Source organism: Phalacrocorax carbo, chromosome 1 (assembly GCF_963921805.1).
Source record: "Phalacrocorax carbo chromosome 1, bPhaCar2.1, whole genome shotgun sequence".
Lineage (NCBI taxonomy): Eukaryota > Metazoa > Chordata > Aves > Suliformes > Phalacrocoracidae > Phalacrocorax > Phalacrocorax carbo.
The window spans coordinates 34,672,658-34,689,639 of NC_087513.1; the positions used below are offsets into that span (position 1 = coordinate 34,672,658).

Genomic DNA, 16,982 nt, shown 5'->3' on the forward strand with positions numbered 1-16,982 from the left:
TGTTTTCTGGATCAACACACTGAAACAGAGAAAGCCTGATGGGCTGAAAGGGCTGCCAAAAAGGGGTGGAGGGGTACCCGCAACCTGCTGACAGCTATGGCTGCTGCAGAGCTGCCGCTTGCCAGCCAGGGGAAGAGCCCCTCGCCCCACAGAGAAGGGCCCCTCAGAACACAAGGTGCCCTGCGTGGTACAGGGCTTACTCTGGGAGACCCCCAAGGTAAGCAAAGGAGAAAGGCAAGCAGCTGCCAGCTGACTGAAGCAAGGATGGAAAGTAATGTAAAGCAGCTCACACATATGTTCAGATTAGGTATGCTTTCCACCTAGCACATTACGAGGAATGACAAGACGAAAGCGTTGCATTGACAGGAAAGGAATGCATACCCAAATCCTCTGAGTCAACTTTGATCCATCCTGCTGTGTAATTTTTAAATACAACGATGAAGGAAGAATGAAAATCAGCATATTGGCAGAAGTGACCCCTGCAAAATTAGAATAAATGAGTTTTGTTAGTTGGCAGCAACAGCTAATTATTGTGTTGCTGATTAGCAACAAGTCTTTTATTAGTAGTACAAAACCAGGATACTGTACCTACAACTCCAAAAATATCCTTCATGGTTGGGATAAAAATGACTAACAGGTTGATGATAACCAAAAGAACAAAGGTAACCAAAACATGATGGCATAAGTCAAATTTTGTTTTCCTAGCCAGTTCAAATAATGATGAACGCACCTGTAGAAAGAGAGAGAGAGTTCTCTGTCAGGGACATTGAGGATATGGTTTCGTGGTGGACTTGGCAGTGATAGGTTAGCGGTTGGACTCGATGATATTAAGGGTCTTTTCCAACCTTAATGATTCTATGATTCTATGAGACAATTCAAAGCTTCCCATGTTTATTTTAACCAGTTCTTCACGCAACAACAAGCATCGCATAGATCTGTCAGAAAGTTTGGGGTCTCTGGTTAATGCCCTTTGAAATAAATCTTAAAATTAATTTGACATTCCAAAGCCGTAGGTATACATGCATCTGCAGTAGGATATTCCTCCCTTTTTGACACGGCTTTGGGGGTCCTTCTGCACTTAAAAATGAACTTCTCTGAGCCTGCTCCAGTGAAGTCATGTGAAGTAAGAGAGGGCCCTTGTAGATTCAGTTTAAAACAGATTTAAGACCAAAAGTTAATAATCTATTTTCTGCAGCGAGAAGTTCTCCAGAAGTTAGTGGGAGGCTGGTGTGGGAAAAGACTGATCCAAGCTCAAGCTCCTTTTTGTAGCTGCAACACCACTGCCATGGCACCTCCTGTACTGTGGTTTGAAGAAACGTGTCATGTACAGCCATTAAGAACTTCCAAACTGTGGGGAGCTTTTTACTTACAGTGAAAAACAGCACTGGCACCGTGAGTATCACTGCAACGATCACAGCCAAGCGCACGGTCAGGATAAGGATGTCATCTTTGCTCTGGTACTTGTGAAGCAGATCTGACTGCACATTGTCTATGGAAAAGACAATAAGGTAAGTGTTCTGGCAAACGGGCAATCTGTTCACAAAAATCATTGCTTAACAGCCTTCTTGAACAACAAGTGATTTATCTGCAAACAAAAGAGTATGGAATGAAACATTCTTGAGTTAAAACAGCACTTTGAACCAAATCCTAATGATCCCATTATTCCAGATTAATCCTTTGGAGGCCTGATTTAGGAATGCATCCTAATTCAAGACAGCACATGCCTAAGTCTAAGGTAATTTTCACTGTAGAAAAGGCAACAGTGAGACACACAAAAGCTTGCTTACATATATACATATATATAAAAAAGTGAAGTGAAATAAGCTATTTCTAATTGGTTCCGTGGGCTTTTTTTTTTTAAAGTTTCAAGTGATATAAAAAACCCACATGCACTGCAACGGCTGAACTTAATATAAACTACAGGGTTTTGAGATTACTTAGTCTAAACAGCAAATAAACTTCCAGTGAAAAGCAGTGCCCTTGTTCTCAACCAAGAACAAAGCCTATCTTGGGTCAGCTCTCAGTGGGACGCTCTGACATTTGCACTCACATCTCTCGGCAGCTCCTCTGAGCCCTGCCCCGATGTTTTTTTCTCTTGAACCTGTCCCCCTGCCACCCCCAGCAGTGCCTGCATCTTGGCCCCGCGCCGACCGCAGCAGCCAAGACAAATTAGGGTGCCTAATGGGGGGGCGCTGGTGATATTTTAATACAACCTCCTGCAAAAATGTTTCCTTTAAGCTGTCCTAAATAGTGCACAGTGGCACTGCATGTGCTAACCAACAAGAAAGCCAAGTTGCTGAGGGACCTATGTGTTTTCTTTGTAACTTTTAAATATCTAGGAGCAATAACCTAAGGGGGTGGCTGTTAAACAAGCCACAAAACCATACTCACTGCCCCTGTTTAGGTTCATGTTTTGTTTCTGCCTGCATATCTTAGAAAGCTGGTGGTAAAACTTAACAGCCCTTAAATGAAGTCCTTAAAGGCAACTCAGCAGCCATGCCAAGTTTAACATCTTTTGCACTTGGTAAAATCTCATGTATTCCTAGAGACAGAGGGATCTGTCCTACAGCGAAATGCCTGCACTCCCCCCTGGACACCCTTCTGGGGAGAGACCACAGGTCAAGACCACCTATGCAGTACTTGAATCCCCACCAGGAGAAAGAAAACGCTCTCCCACCTCCCTGCAGATTAGGAGTGGGGTTTTCAAGCCGGGCACATGCACAGCTTCTGCAACACAGAGCTTACTCTGCTCCTGCAAGCACAGACTGCAACTTCTGTACCGCTCACGGACTGCAGCCAGGTAGGAAGTGAAGGGCAAGGCTTACAGTTGAAGGTCTGTTTTCCTTTCAGCTAGATACACCACAGAGCCCAACCACAGTGTGACCTTTTAGGGGAAGAAAAACACCTCTTTTCTGTAATTCTGCAATGTAAATATAGTCATCACTGCAACACTTTTGAGAATACAGCAAACAGACAAGTACTATCAGTGTAAAGAAGAAATGGTCACAATAAAAATGGTGTTCTTATCCAGGTAAGGGTAGAGAAGAGGGTTAGAAAACTGTAAATGAACACATGAAAGGTAAGGTCTTGTCGGTCTCAAGGGGAAGAAGGATCAAAGTGGAGCAATTTTATATTCCCTCGGTGTCTTTTCTGCTCTGTGTCATGGCACTGACCCTTGCAGAAGCCCCAGTGGAGCTGCACAGCTTCCACCCACGGGCTCTCGGTGCTGAGGAGCAGGGACGCCTGATGTGGGGAGAGGCACACAAGACACCCCAGGGATTCCTCCACCGTTCCCCCTCAGGAGGGCCAGAAGGACGCAGCCCCTACCTCCTCCATGGACTCCAGACCCTCGTCCTTGAGGGGCGTGGGAGATGCCCAGAGAGGAGCGCCACGGATCTGCCTCCTCAGATCCCTGGGGCAATCACATCAGAATCTCCTCCCTGCCAAAGTGAAGGGGTCCGTGCTGATTTACACCCACTTGCTCCCTGGGGCTGCTAATTTGATGCGTTTCTATGAAAATGTGTTAGATGGGAGCAGTTGGATGAGAACGGCTATGGCTGTTGTCACTTGCAGCATATTTGCAGTTTTATTGGGAAAATTAGAACAGATGGCCTCAAGTTACTTCAACGCATGCAGACTCAAGGCCTCATAATCAGAACGAGAGCCTGAGAAAACAAATACGAGATGGGTACACCTTTTAAAAAATGCCACGTTTCATATTTAGTTATTTTCTTTCTCTTGCAACACGTGGCTCACAAGGAACGGTACCATGAATAAGGAGATTGTAACAGAAAGGTCACTTGGAATAGGGTAGAGAAGACTGATGACCTTTTGTGGCTCTGAGGTAAAAAGCAAACATCAGTTTTGTCATCTGTCTTGTAACCTCTTAAAGGTCCACGGAAAAAATGCTACTTTTCAACATTCCCATTATACTGGAACATGGGAGTAGCTTCCTGAGCAACATTTGTATTTTATCCTACTTTACTTAATAATTGTGCCTTTAGAGCATACATGTTGTATTGTTAAAGGATACAACATAATTTTTTTTTTTCTTCTTTAAGTGAATTGATATGGATGAAAAGAGACAGGGTGCAAATCTCAAATGCTGAAATAACCATCCTTTGGTGGCGGAGCTGGGACAACACTCGAAGCTTCCCCACATTCGCTGCCAATTTGTTTAACCAAGACCTGATGGGGTCAGCTTTAGGGACACAGGGAAAACATTCAGCACTTCACCTCTATGATGAAAGCATCAGTAAGAAAATGCAAAAGCTGTGATGGCTGATTTGATACCCATTTCCTAGGACCTGCTTTCAAATCTGTTTCATTTTATACAGATATGCATACTTCAGTCATTACCAATGTATGCAACATCAGGTTGCATACATTTTTTGAATGAACATCAGGTTGCATACATTTTTGGAATGAAAAATCTTAGTGTGGACCAGCTAATCCCAATTCTGTTAAACAAATCTCTCCTTCATATTTGAATACACCTTGTGTAAAAACTACTTTCACTTGTGCTTTTCACCCACAGGGGAAAGGAGGAAAGGATGTGTACCTTCGATATGTAAATTTTAAGGAAAATGATTTGGAAAAGTATTTTAATATAAGTGGATGGGACTTTTCTTTCCAGCTGGGATACACTATTGATTTCGCATGTATTTCCTTTCTATTTTGATCAGTAAAGAACTGCATACTTACCGTAGAAAGTCAAATAGCCAAATATGGCAGTCAAAAAGTACATCAGAAACATGGCAAAAAATGAGATATTTGAAACCAACTGCATTTTTTTCTGTGAACGGCTGGAGAAAGAAGAAAAGAACACATAAAAATGGTTGGGCTGTATTTTTCAATAGCTGTTTAAAAATGTATTAAGTCTTTGCATAAACAGTAATTCTGGGGAGACTCATGAATGCATTTTAGTTTAAAACAGGAATTCATTGACAGCTGCACAAGGAAAAGAAGGACTGGGGAAACAGACCCTACTTGGGGCTTAAGTCAAGAAATGGTGGGACTGCCCGGTGGCTCTGCTCCCCGGCCATACCTGCCTAAACAGAGTAAAGGGTGAAGACAAGTGGAGAGGGATGGCCTTTAACACTTTAGTAATTAAATTTAAAGGCCAAAATAAAGAGAGAGTAAAATTATACACAGGGAAAAAAAACCATTTTGAATGTTTGCAGAGAAACATTTGTGTCCCTGTGGGTAGAAAATAATGAATCTATGCAGACCACTGTAGACCTGTAAAATAGGTTAAGTGTAAACACTTAAATTTACATATTTGTTCTGAAATATTGACAGGCTGGTACCTAAAGTTAGGCTTTTAAATCCACACGGGGATGCCCTATATAAGCACCTGGGAACCTGCTGGAGTCCCTTGACACTTAAAGCACCCAGCAAGTGACCGGGACCTGAGGGCGCCCATGGGTCTGACTGACCCCAACCTCTCCCCTGGGGCACCCCCCATGGCCTGGGACCCCATTGCAGCCCCCAAGGCCGCCAGCAATGCCGCAGCAGGGCTGGTCTCCAGCTCCCCACAGCCCTGCACAGCCAGAGGTGTCAGCGAGACAGCTGTACCGGCAAAGGTCTTTTAGTACAGGCAAGGCTGAAAGTATTTTTTTTTCCTGGTACTGCAACATATTTTTAGTTGCATTGGAACAAATGCCATTAGCTGAACACACGCCTCTCTCCTATGCCAAATAACAACCGGCACAACTTAGCTCTCCCCAGGCTGCCATGTACTTTCAGAGAAAACTCCCAAAGTATTGCATTATCCTCAGCCTCCCTCACCCCCACCCCAGCGGCATGCCTGGGAAGCCAGATTTCCTTAGCTGCCAGCCACGCTTGTTGGCTTGTTGGGTGTTACTAAAGCGCATCTCCTCCAAACAGCATGAATGACTCAGAGCGCCTCTGCGCTAACATTTTCCATGCAAAGCAGTTCAAAACAGTTAACTGAGGAAAAAAAAAGAGAAAGGCTTACTCTTTAAGTTCGCTGTAAATTGGGAGGACTGACGGGTGGCACACAAACGCAAAAGCAATGGTGGGCAAAGCGTAAACGGTCTGTTCGGAGAGAATTTTAGAAAAGAAGTTAAGAAGAAGTATTTGCCCCAGCAGTGTGAAGAAACAATCCATGTTCAACTACCTCAGTTCGCAACTCTCTGGACTCTTCAGCTGAATATTGAGAGCCTTCAAAGAAGGCAGAAGACCTGTCAGCACATATTTAATGAAATATGGAGAGCAGTGCTCTTCCAATGGGAGGACAAAGTCTTCGTGTTGGTCATGTGAGTACAGTCCCGACTCTGCTCACAGAGCGCAGCGCTGAACACCACATGGCTACTGGTTTTGCTCTCTGGGATGAGTTTCCCTGCCCAGCTACTGCCACCATTACTAGCACACCATCACACATAAAAGGGATGTATGGTGGGGTCACCGCTACGCTACCCTGCCTTGGCATGGAGAGGGGTGCGCACCCGTGGTGCTAAGGCTGAAGTCCTGAAGAGGAAGCCCATATCCAGACTGTAAGAAAAGAGAAGAGGAATGCAGAACTTACAAATAAATGGATATTTCAAGGTACCAGACTGAGTCCCTTCATCTCCCAGACCAACAAAAGGGCTAGGAGGGCTGTGGAGGGATCGTGCTTTTCCTTGGGGAAAGAGAGAGACCGTTACGTCACCAGGAAGCGCAGGAGGCCTCTGGGGGGGGACCTCACCCCTTCTTCACCAAAAACTGAGGTTTCAGTCCTCAGCATACAGCCAAAGTTCACAAATTATCTCAGAGCCCAAGCGCTTCCATTCTCCCCAGGGAATGGTTATGAGCAGAGATCACATGAAAAACAAGTCCTCCTGCAAGGACAAAATGAGTCTATCCCTACATGTGGCTCTCCCTGGCCCTCTGAGATCTGCTTGCACTGGCCACAGGCATCCCCTTCGCACCGAAGCCATCCTTCGGTATGCCCAGGCCCGACAGATTCAGTAAATAGACTTGTTGCTCTCCATCGGTCCTTCCTCACCCAGGCCTGTGCTGCCTCCTCTCCCTCACTCACAGCATGCTACCGTTGTGGAGTCTCCATCTGTGGAGATGTTCAGAAGTTGCCTGGGCATGATGCTGGGCAACTGGCTCTAGGTGGCCCTGCTTGAGCAGAGGGGTTGGACCAGATGACTTCCAGAGGTCCCTTCCAATCTCAGCCATCCTCTGATTCTGTGAAACTGTCTGTCCTCTCATCTACCAAAGTTGCTAAACTGATTGGCAAACTGCGGGCCCCGAGGGCAAATCTCTAGAGTTCAGCTCAGCCTGCCTAGTTCAGCTGGATCGATCCTTCTGATGTGCCTCCATCAGCTCTGTGTCAGCAAGTGCTGACACTTTCTGCAGGAAAAAAAGACTGCCCTTCCATGCTGTCTAAAATACACCTACATCTAAGCTGCTATCACCCACCAAGTTAGTTAAATCTTTGTTAGTTGCATGGGATCTGGGCTGATGGCTACTCCCAACTAAAGAAAAGTGCTTGGATTAGTTTCTTCAGCTGAAGCTGGTAGGATGAATTTTAAAAAAATTTAATTTTTGCATGCGTATGCTATACATGCGCATTCCCTGTGAATGCAACTGTGACACCCTGAGGACCCTGCCCTGCTGGATAAGATGCTGTTTAAGAGCACTGTGCCCCAGCACAGCTGACAGGAGCAATCCTCCTGCACCCACAGCTACAGCCAGTTGCTCTTTTGCATATTCTTGGCACAACTTTTTCTGCAGCTGTGTGGCGATGGAGGAGAGCATCCAGCTGAAAGGCAATCAAATTTTTGCTGGATTAGCTTTTAACTGTATCCTTTTGCCGAACCAGTTCACCATATGGCTACAGAAGCACGTACCCTGTCACAAAGAAGTAGTTTGTGTGCAGAAGGATAGAGGGATTACTTCTAGGCTTTGGATGCAGGAATGGCTTACTCAGCCTCTGCTGAACTACAGCCTAAAGGCGCAGTTGCAGCACGGATACTAAGAAGCAGTGGAAAAGAAAACTCTCCCAAGGAAAGCGTTTGTTGTCCAATGGTAGCTCTGGCTCACAGCCTTAGCACATCTACTACCGGGACAGAGCAAGAGCGCAAGGAGGTACATTCAACATGGCATCTCCATAAGACTTGGCAAGGAGACCCATTGTGTGTTCACCGTTGGAGCACGAGTGGAAGGATGGAGAGTCAGGCCCTACGTGGTGCTGATTGGATTAAGGACACAGGGTGTGGATGCATATAGTATGTGAATTGAAAATAAGTATTATAAAAAGAAACATACCTTGGAATTAAAGATAACATACTTTGGCTTACACATATGTTCATGTGCTGAGCTATTTGATAGGTTAGGGGATGTTGCATTTAGATCCGATACGACACAGGGAATTTGAAACTTCTTGTAAATAACCTAGAATGAGAGAAGAAGAAAATTAATTGCTAAAAGAATCATAAAAAGCAAATTAAAACATCAGAGAAATTGTGAATATCCTATCAAGTGACTCTCATCCAACAAAGAATGCAAGCTGAACTTACCACTATCAGGAAAAATACCATGCAGCTTAATGAAAATCCACTGGTATAGCCAAGGTAGCCTGAAAGAAATTAAAAGGAAATCTCATACAAATAATTTATTAGCCATATCTTTGTTTTTACTTCTTTCTGCTGCTTCATGAAAAGTTTAAATGCAACATACATTTAATAGGTATTGTGAGCTTCGGGGCAGGACAACAGCATATCGTAGTGGTGTGGGAGTCTCCCATATCGCAAGTTTCCCGCCTTTCAGACAGACCTGAGCTTTGCTCTGACTGGTTTGACTTCCCGAGAGTCACCATTATGGCAATTTAACTAATTTTACTTTTGAAAGGGGCTGTGATAATTGAAAAAAACCTGACAATGTGTAACTGCAATCAGAATGTGACCCAGATTTCCCGATATAAGCCACATCAGCTAAGTATGGGTTATTTTCTCAAAAGAAAGATCCCAACAGGACTTCAGTGCCAAAACTTGTTACGTGGTTTTAAAAAAATACACTGTGTACCTACAGGCATCTCTGTGGACTTAAACACATTTGAGAATGCATCCTTTATACACACCTTACTTCTAAGTCCAATATCTCCAATTAACCTCCCTGCTAAAAGTGTCAACGCTGATAGAAAAATAAGTCATTTTTTGTCGTCTCACAATTTGTGAACTTATTTTTACAGGCTACACATAAAATAGAATTGCCTTACGAAATGAAGACCCTCTGAACTATAATTTTAAAAATCAATTTCCACAATTGTATGGATTAAACTGGTTTATACCGAGTTCAACTGCTGTGACAATTTAGGCCTGCTTGTTCTAAGATGTCCAAAACACAGCTTATTCCTGGACCAGGGACGCTGCTTAGATTACATTGAGAACACTTTTTTTTTTAAATTATGGTTGAGTTGCCACTGTGGCTGTCAGTGGCATGATGTCTGGGCTCCTTTATTTTATTTCCACAATGGCATTTGCATCTTACCTAAGTTCTTAAGGAGACATAAAGGGAGGATTATAAGAAACGTCACTGTGACAACAAGAAACCGCCCATCCACGTACCATTCCCTGTATAAAACATAAAAAAAAAATCCACCATGAGCACACCTTAATTAAACCCTCTCTCATTTTCCTCACACTCAGTCATCCTCTTTGATGGCTGCAGTTACAGAACTATCTTTGGTCTCCTTACCCTAAAGCTCCTAGAAAAAGAGAGATGGGGGCCACACCTGAACTTTGTAGACTCATTAAGTATCCAGCACTTAAAACATGGTACTGCTCTGCCTCAGATATGGCAGATTTTCATAGTCACTAGAAAGAATATCACCTTACTGCTGAGATCAGCGAGGGGACTAAGAGGCAGAACAATACCCTCCATAACCTGATATTAGCCACCCCGCTAGGATGAGGCAAGATCATACAAAGGGTCACACATACAGCACAGTGGGGTGGGGGGGACCATGATTTGTTTACTAAACCACTCGGGCATGTGCCTGGGGTGGCAAACCAAGCTCCTGCGGGCTGGCATGCACCAGCCAGCCCATTGCTGTATCTTCTTCTGGCAAAGTGCTTTGAATTCTGCTGGAAAGCAAGAAGGGGTAGAAGGGAGAGCATTAGTGACATTCTGTGTGACCTATTTCCACTGCTCTGTCCAATTTAGTATGAAAGCCTGAGGAATGGGATCTCTACCTTCTTCTCGTGCACAACAGCACATCATATAACCCAGTGCAAAGGCTATTTACTACTGTAAATAAATGCCACCCCTCTATTAAAGAGGTTGCTAAATGCCAAGGAGTGATAAATGACAGAAATCTAAGTACAATATTCTGCTGTTGTCATATGCTAGTACTGAAGAATTTCATACTTGGGACAGTGCTTCAGGGGGAAAATCCTGTAAGATGCTAAGAACACAGGGAAATACATAATATCTTAAACTTGCATTGTTCCCAATATCTTAAAGTGTTGCCCAACACTGTAAAAGATTTGATCCTATGATATAGGAATTTTGATTTATATAAATCACAATTCTGCATGAAATTCTGATGTGTAAAGAGAGTAACTGCTGATGATTTAACCTTTCATTTCCTGTCCATCTCCTTTTCCTTTCCAAAGCTGTCTTGGTTTTCATTAACTTCCTGAGATATTCCTGTGAAAATCTACTTTGACAAACCTAAAGAGCACCCAATACTTACAGGCTTTTATAAACATATGCTTGAACTTAGCTAGACAAGATTAAATTCCATAATCTAATTACCAAAATGAATTCAACTTACGAAAAAGATTCTTCTTTTCCCATTAGAAACTTTATGGCAGAAGGCAGCTCATTTTTGACTATGAAGAGATAGCTCAACATTGCTGGAAGAAGAAGAAAGTCAGTTTAGAAAATGGGTAAGGTATTTTGTGCAATAAGTACAGCAGAGCTTCCTGAACCTTTTCCCACATCAGCCTCTCGTGATAGAAGACCCCAAACTATAACTGGCTGTGAACTACTGATCATTCAGCAATCCAGCATTTTTAAAGGGCTGCATGCAAAGTGTTAGCCACAGCTGTATTGAGGAGCATGAAGATCCCAAGGTATCACTGAAAGAATGAGGAACCTGACTGGTTTGTAGCCATAACATAATTAAGATGTTCCTGGGTTTTGTTTTTCAATACCCCTCATCTCCTTTACCTCCAACATTCTGGAGAGATGTAGATCCAAAGACAATCATTTTCCCTGGGGTACTGAAGACCTGCTCACCCAGTTTTTCATACACCATGCAGCCTGCATGAAAAAAAAAATAGGAGAAAGGTAACAAATACAGCAGTGAAAGCTGTTGAATTGGAACACTTCTTGTTTCTTTTCAGCTAATCACCCATCTGTGCAGCCATATCTGCCCTTTGCAAGTAAATAGAGAGTTTCCTTATAATTACTAGGGCTGAAACTTATGTGGGGTTATTTGCTTGACATCTGTAAATGTTATCATTGGCTACCGGTCACTTTTGAAATTGAAGCTGTTAATGAGGTTATTACACCCCTTTGATGAATCTGTCTATACCCCTAGTGACATGTCAAGTTCTGGTATCCCCATCCTGACGTATTAGGTTTGTGCCTGCAATGGGAGTGATGTATAAAGCCTCTTTCCAGACAAAACTTGGTACAGCAGGATTCACAAGTCAGCACTGGCAGCCTGGCTTCCACAGATAATTTTTAAAATCTGGCTTCAGAGATTGTTACCCAAGGAAGGAGACTCTTGGTCTTCAGAGCACAGTGACATTTAACACTGTAGGTAACTGCTAATTTCTGTCTTACATATATTATATATAATAAACATATTGTGCTTACAGATACACTATCTGTGGAGGAACTGTTCCCTTTTATTATCTTCTAGGAAACCTCCTACTACACCACAAAGGTTATCAGGAATTTCACCCTAACTATTAAGGAGAAACTGTATTTCCAGGTAAGCTTCACCATGGGCAAAGATTCATTATATTTCATTTGCTATTGATTTTGTAACGTAAAGAAAGTAAATGAGCTGTTCCTTCTAGCTCACTGAAGACAACACTTCACAGTAGCAGAATTCACTCTTTGTTGTAAGTTTTTCTCTTTACAGTGATGGTCAGATGCAGTTCTCCATTGCCATGGCATAAATTCTTGTTAATTTTGGGCTTCTGACCCAAAAAGCATTAGGCCTTTCTCTTGTGTTGGCAAAGTGATAGAAAATCCATCTTACACAAAACACCTGGCCTTATTTGAGCACTTTTCACCTCTTGTTCATTACAATTCTACTGAAATGGTATAATAACATCTTAAATTACCTGTTTCCTTTGAACACACCAACAGGAGATATATTGAATAAATAGATAGCAGCGTCACTGAAACCAAAAGCAGCCTATGAAAGAAAGGAGAATAAAGCTTACTGTAAGAGCTGAGCTCTAACAGTGCAATATTTCATATCAGGTCATATTCCCAGTGACTCTGAGGTAATTTTTATACTCTTCTGACAAAGCAAAAAATCCTAAACATACATGTGGTTCACATGCTTTTTGCAGTTCCACCACATGGAGGTATAAATCCCTGCATGCAGAGGGATGCAAACAAATAAATTTAGCAGAGCTGCAGAGCGCAGCCTGATGGCAAGTTACACCCCCCCCCCAAAACTGAAAGAAGCAAGAATATAGATGTCTTTTCAGGTAGGAACTAAGATTTAATCAGAGCAGAGATGAGGCAGGTATGTCTCTCAGAACCCATTTTAAAGGTTTTTTTTTCTGGAAGCAGAGTAAAAAATTTAAAGGGAAGTCCTCTAGTTAAAGACTGCCGTACCAAATGGAAGTATTTTTACCAGGACAAGTTTCATATGCTACCAAGGGGGTGCCCAAATGGCTTTTTATGTGCCTCCCAGTGCCCAAGGAGGGGGAAGGGGAGAGAAGTTAAGGCTCAACTGGCTTCCCTTGGGAATAAAGGCAGAAACCAACGGCTTATACTTTGTCCAGGTGGGGACTGGTGTTCCCTCACTGATGTCATTCCTGGTCTGTCATGATCCCTGATTTGACTTCACACAGAAGAATTGCAGGAAGTAATGACCAAACTGTTTGTGTAGGGAACTTGCTGGCACAAATGGTAATTAGTCAGTGGTGGGGGCTAAGTGCATAAAACCACATTTGCTCATTGCTCTGTGTCTTTAAGCCAAGCACCATGTGTGCCTTCCCCTCCAACACTCTGACACACAAAGACCTGATGATGTTTTCATGATGTGTGTGAAGAGCATTCAGACAATCTGTTGGCAATTCCTTTCTTTATTATGACAACTACCCTGAGGACACTGAGAAAAACAAGCCTAAAATTTAACAGAAAACAAGCTGCTGCCATAGATAGGCAACAACACATCTTTTTCATAGGAATACATAGAAAGAACAGGATGAGAAGTCTCCTCCCCCCACTTTTTTATTATTTTAGAGTAGAACTACTTTAGTGCCATATAATGACCCACAAGTTTCTTGGGGACAGACGAGCAGGAAGAAACATAAAGAGGTGACAGGAGGAACTGCTCTATTGCCAACAAAGTATGATGGCTGACAATAACAACGCACCCGTTGTATAGCCCAAAGGGTGTTTCTCCTCAAGGAGGTGGAGAAGGGAAGGGAGATTGTACTGGCTGAGGTCACTCTGCTCCATTTTTTACAGATTTGCTAAGCCCTGCTCCTGCCCGTGTTCCCCGCAGAGCCGCTACGCCCCTGTCTGCCTGGAGGCATGGTGCTCACAGCCCCCCGTGCTCGGCTGCTGGGCTGACTCACTCCCAGCCCCAAATGGCTCTGGCTCTTCATGCCAGCATCAAGTCTGTTTTAATATTAAAAGCTCCTGTTTTTCAGGCACTGAGCTCATGGAGTCTTTGCAGCAGTAAAAATAACACTCCCAAGCAGCCAGGTATTTATCTGATCTGTTGTCCTTAGTTCCCCATAGGGTTCTTACAGAGACACTTGGCATTTTCATTAGCGCTGTATGAAAAACTTGTTTGTGTTAGGACTGTGGTATGGACAGGGATATTCGTGCCAGAACCACCCCTTGGAAAGGAATGAAAATGTCCATGCCACTCACTCTGCACAAATTCAAAACAGCAGCAGGGGAGCTTGCACTGCAGTCCCAAAATCACTCCCCTAATTTTTATTTTGCCTGCTCTTAAAGAAGTGCTGGCAGCTATGCAAGCAAGCAGCACATGCAAAAGTCACCTCCCCCCAACAAATCCAGAATAAACAGTTTAGGGCAGGTGACTGATGCAGCGCTGGGAAGAGCAAACTGTTCCTGTGATGCCATTTCTGTTTGCTCCCAGCTGCCACGTTACCAGGGCAGCTGAAACATGTGCTGTCCCCAGCCCTCTGGGGAGTCCCAGGCCTTGAGGCCAGAAGACCTGTGAGGCTTGTGCAGTCACCTGCCTTATTGCCCAGAACAGCTCTGAACCCTCATAAGGTATTGGGTGCAGAAGCGCGTGGCAGAGCATGGGGTTTGCCACTGTATGGCCTCTCAGAGGGCTGGTCTGCCAGCTTGCCCTAAACCTCTGGAGGAGTTAGGCTTTGTGACTGCTTCCAGTTTATCCTAGCAGAAGTGGCCACAGAAAGCAGTGTGAAACTTCAGTTGTAATCTCATACTGTACCTCATCTAACAAGCCCTGTGCATCTGCAGGGTTTTTCAGATTACATGCAGTGCCAGGCTAAAGGCGGCTGAAGGCACCTTGCACTTGGCCAGCTCGTACGTCTCTGCAACGCAATCCATCGCTCCGGTGCAGGGTCTCCGGGATGAACCCACAAGCAGGGTGAGATAGCGATGAGTGCTCCTGCCATCCCTAGGTGGCCTGGCCCATCTCTGACTTCCCAAGCGTATTGTGCCACCTTTCTGCACCAAGGTTTTCTCCCCTTTTGCATACAGGAAAGGATGCTCTATGGTCTAGGCTATAGTTATCAACAGCACTGGGATTAAGTTCCTCTCAGTTCCTTCCTCAGTTGTTTTGCCTATAACACGTGACACTTTGCTACGGCACTAAGCCATGCAAATAGCATGTGAGAATATGCCATGTTTATTTTGCATGTATTATATTACGCCAAGAATGTAGCATCTGAACTGATCCAGGTGTGGACAGCAGTGCACATTTCACACTGCAGGAGCATAAATGTTGCAAGAGTGGAATCAGGCTGGGTCTGCGTTGTTAGCGCTGAAAATGCTCCTTTAATTTTTCCGCCTCTGCTTTCTGCTTTTCAGAGGTGATGCGTGCCAATACTGTATAAAGCAACCTAGAAACTTTCCAGAATTGTGCTGGTCAAGACCAATGAATTTAAGTGTTTTCTCATGTGCAAAAAGCAATTAAACTATTAGTAATAGGACTTGATCTTTCATCACTTGTAAAGCAGAAATGGTTCTAAGATCTACCTGTGATAGTGACAGCAGAACTATACATTTATGAGAAAAATGCACTGAATGAGAGTGTGAGGAAAAAATATAACACTAATGGACTAGGTTTAACTCTTGAGACTACTGCATGATAAAAGAACACTTAAAGCAGTTCAACTTTCAGGCATAACTACAGATACCACATTAGGATCCTGTACCTCCAGGCTTCAAAGGGGAAAGCTTTGCTAACCTGGTCAGTTAGGTCCTGCTAGCGTCCTTACCTTTGATCTCAGCAGGCTGGTCTATCTCCAGGCCAACAGATCTAAAGGCATTATAAAGCTAACAAAACCAAATATCCACTTTTAAATACACACAGTTAATTCTGTAGAGAATAACGCTGTTATTTAGTGTATAAAATCTCTATATTCAGGTTTGGCAGTTTTTCGTACAATGTGGTAGTACATCTCTACACACTCACTACTCGGGCTGAGATGAGCCCAGTCACCATCACACATTGTTAGAAGTTTCTCTGATGTTCACATCACTGGTCTGATCTACTTCGCTTGAAAGAAACTGCCTTTTTACAACCTTTAGAGCAAACACATTTCATATTTCATTTAACTCTCATGGAAAACCGCTGAAAGAATAAGAAGAGGATGAGATTACAGAAAACTAAAGAAGTAAGGAGAAACTGAGGGTGGTCCTTGGCTGAGACACTATTATTGCAGAAGAGGTAACATGGCTGAAGAGAGGTAACTTATTTTTTTTCTGGTTACAGGAGTTTTTGCAACCACCAGTCTGTGCCCTCAGAGGTGTGCTTGTCAGAACACGGGTGGAGTATCACATACAGGTTAGAGTACTGCATTAAAACAGCAGCAAAAATAAAACAAACTCAGTCCCTCTGCATAAGAAACACCTAAATTAGAGTCCAGCTACTTTATAGCCGAGCTTAGCGACAACACAATTATGAGACTTTGTACATTCTTAATGCAAATGGATTAATTCCTTGGATTATTCCTGGATTTTACTCAACCACAGCAAACTGTAAGACAGCAGCATGGTGGTTGTATCCTGGCACAAAACCCCAGAGCAGATGGCTATACGTACCACTTTGGCCATCCACTCTGCTATATACAGGGCTCATGTTATATATTTCCCAAAAACCTAAGAAATAATAAGAGTTCTAGATTTCTAGATTTGACATTCAATAAATGACACCTCTTCAGAGTAATCTGTAAACTCAGTAACCATGTTGAACGGTTCTCAAAGATTTTAAATTATTGTATTTCTTCCCTCAATGAACATTTGTCACTGAAATCTGCACACAATTCCCAACTGATTTCTTAACAATCACTTTTCACAATGTAACATCTCATACTGCGATCCAGAATAACACAGAATAACATTGTGTCTTACTCATTCACTGGCACCGTTTCATTTTTAAACTATAAAATTCTCCTTTACAAAATGCCTCTTTTTTTGCTGGAGTTAAGTACTCTACCTCAACTCTTTTTCTTTATACTAAAATCTTGGCTGTATTTATGTTGGCTCTCAAGGACTCTCACTTAAGAAACTGAAGAAACTGTGGGAGTGAGATGAAAATA

At 43.2% G+C, this 16,982-nt stretch overlaps 1 protein-coding gene across 4 annotated transcripts in view; it reads right to left on the reverse strand.

The window, feature by feature from the left end:
• SLC38A1 (solute carrier family 38 member 1) overlaps positions 1 to 16,982 on the reverse strand; it is a 42,060-nt gene that overhangs the window by 7,027 nt on the left and 18,051 nt on the right. For all 4 annotated transcript variants that reach the window (XR_010372397.1, XM_064448359.1, XM_064448349.1 and 1 more), the window contains 11 exons: positions 12,318 to 12,391; positions 11,188 to 11,280; positions 10,790 to 10,871; positions 9,502 to 9,584; positions 8,532 to 8,590; positions 8,281 to 8,406; positions 5,981 to 6,060; positions 4,705 to 4,805; positions 1,371 to 1,489; positions 589 to 730; positions 382 to 479 (listed from right to left, as the gene is read on the reverse strand). Coding sequence is in view for 3 of the 4 variants with exons in the window: in XM_064448359.1 (XP_064304429.1) it covers positions 382 to 479; positions 589 to 730; positions 1,371 to 1,489; positions 4,705 to 4,805; positions 5,981 to 6,060; positions 8,281 to 8,406; positions 8,532 to 8,590; positions 9,502 to 9,584; positions 10,790 to 10,871; positions 11,188 to 11,280; positions 12,318 to 12,391 (1,057 nt within the window). In the remaining variant the exon portion in view is untranslated. The remainder of the gene's footprint in view (positions 1 to 381; positions 480 to 588; positions 731 to 1,370; positions 1,490 to 4,704; positions 4,806 to 5,980; positions 6,061 to 8,280; positions 8,407 to 8,531; positions 8,591 to 9,501; positions 9,585 to 10,789; positions 10,872 to 11,187; positions 11,281 to 12,317; positions 12,392 to 16,982) is intronic.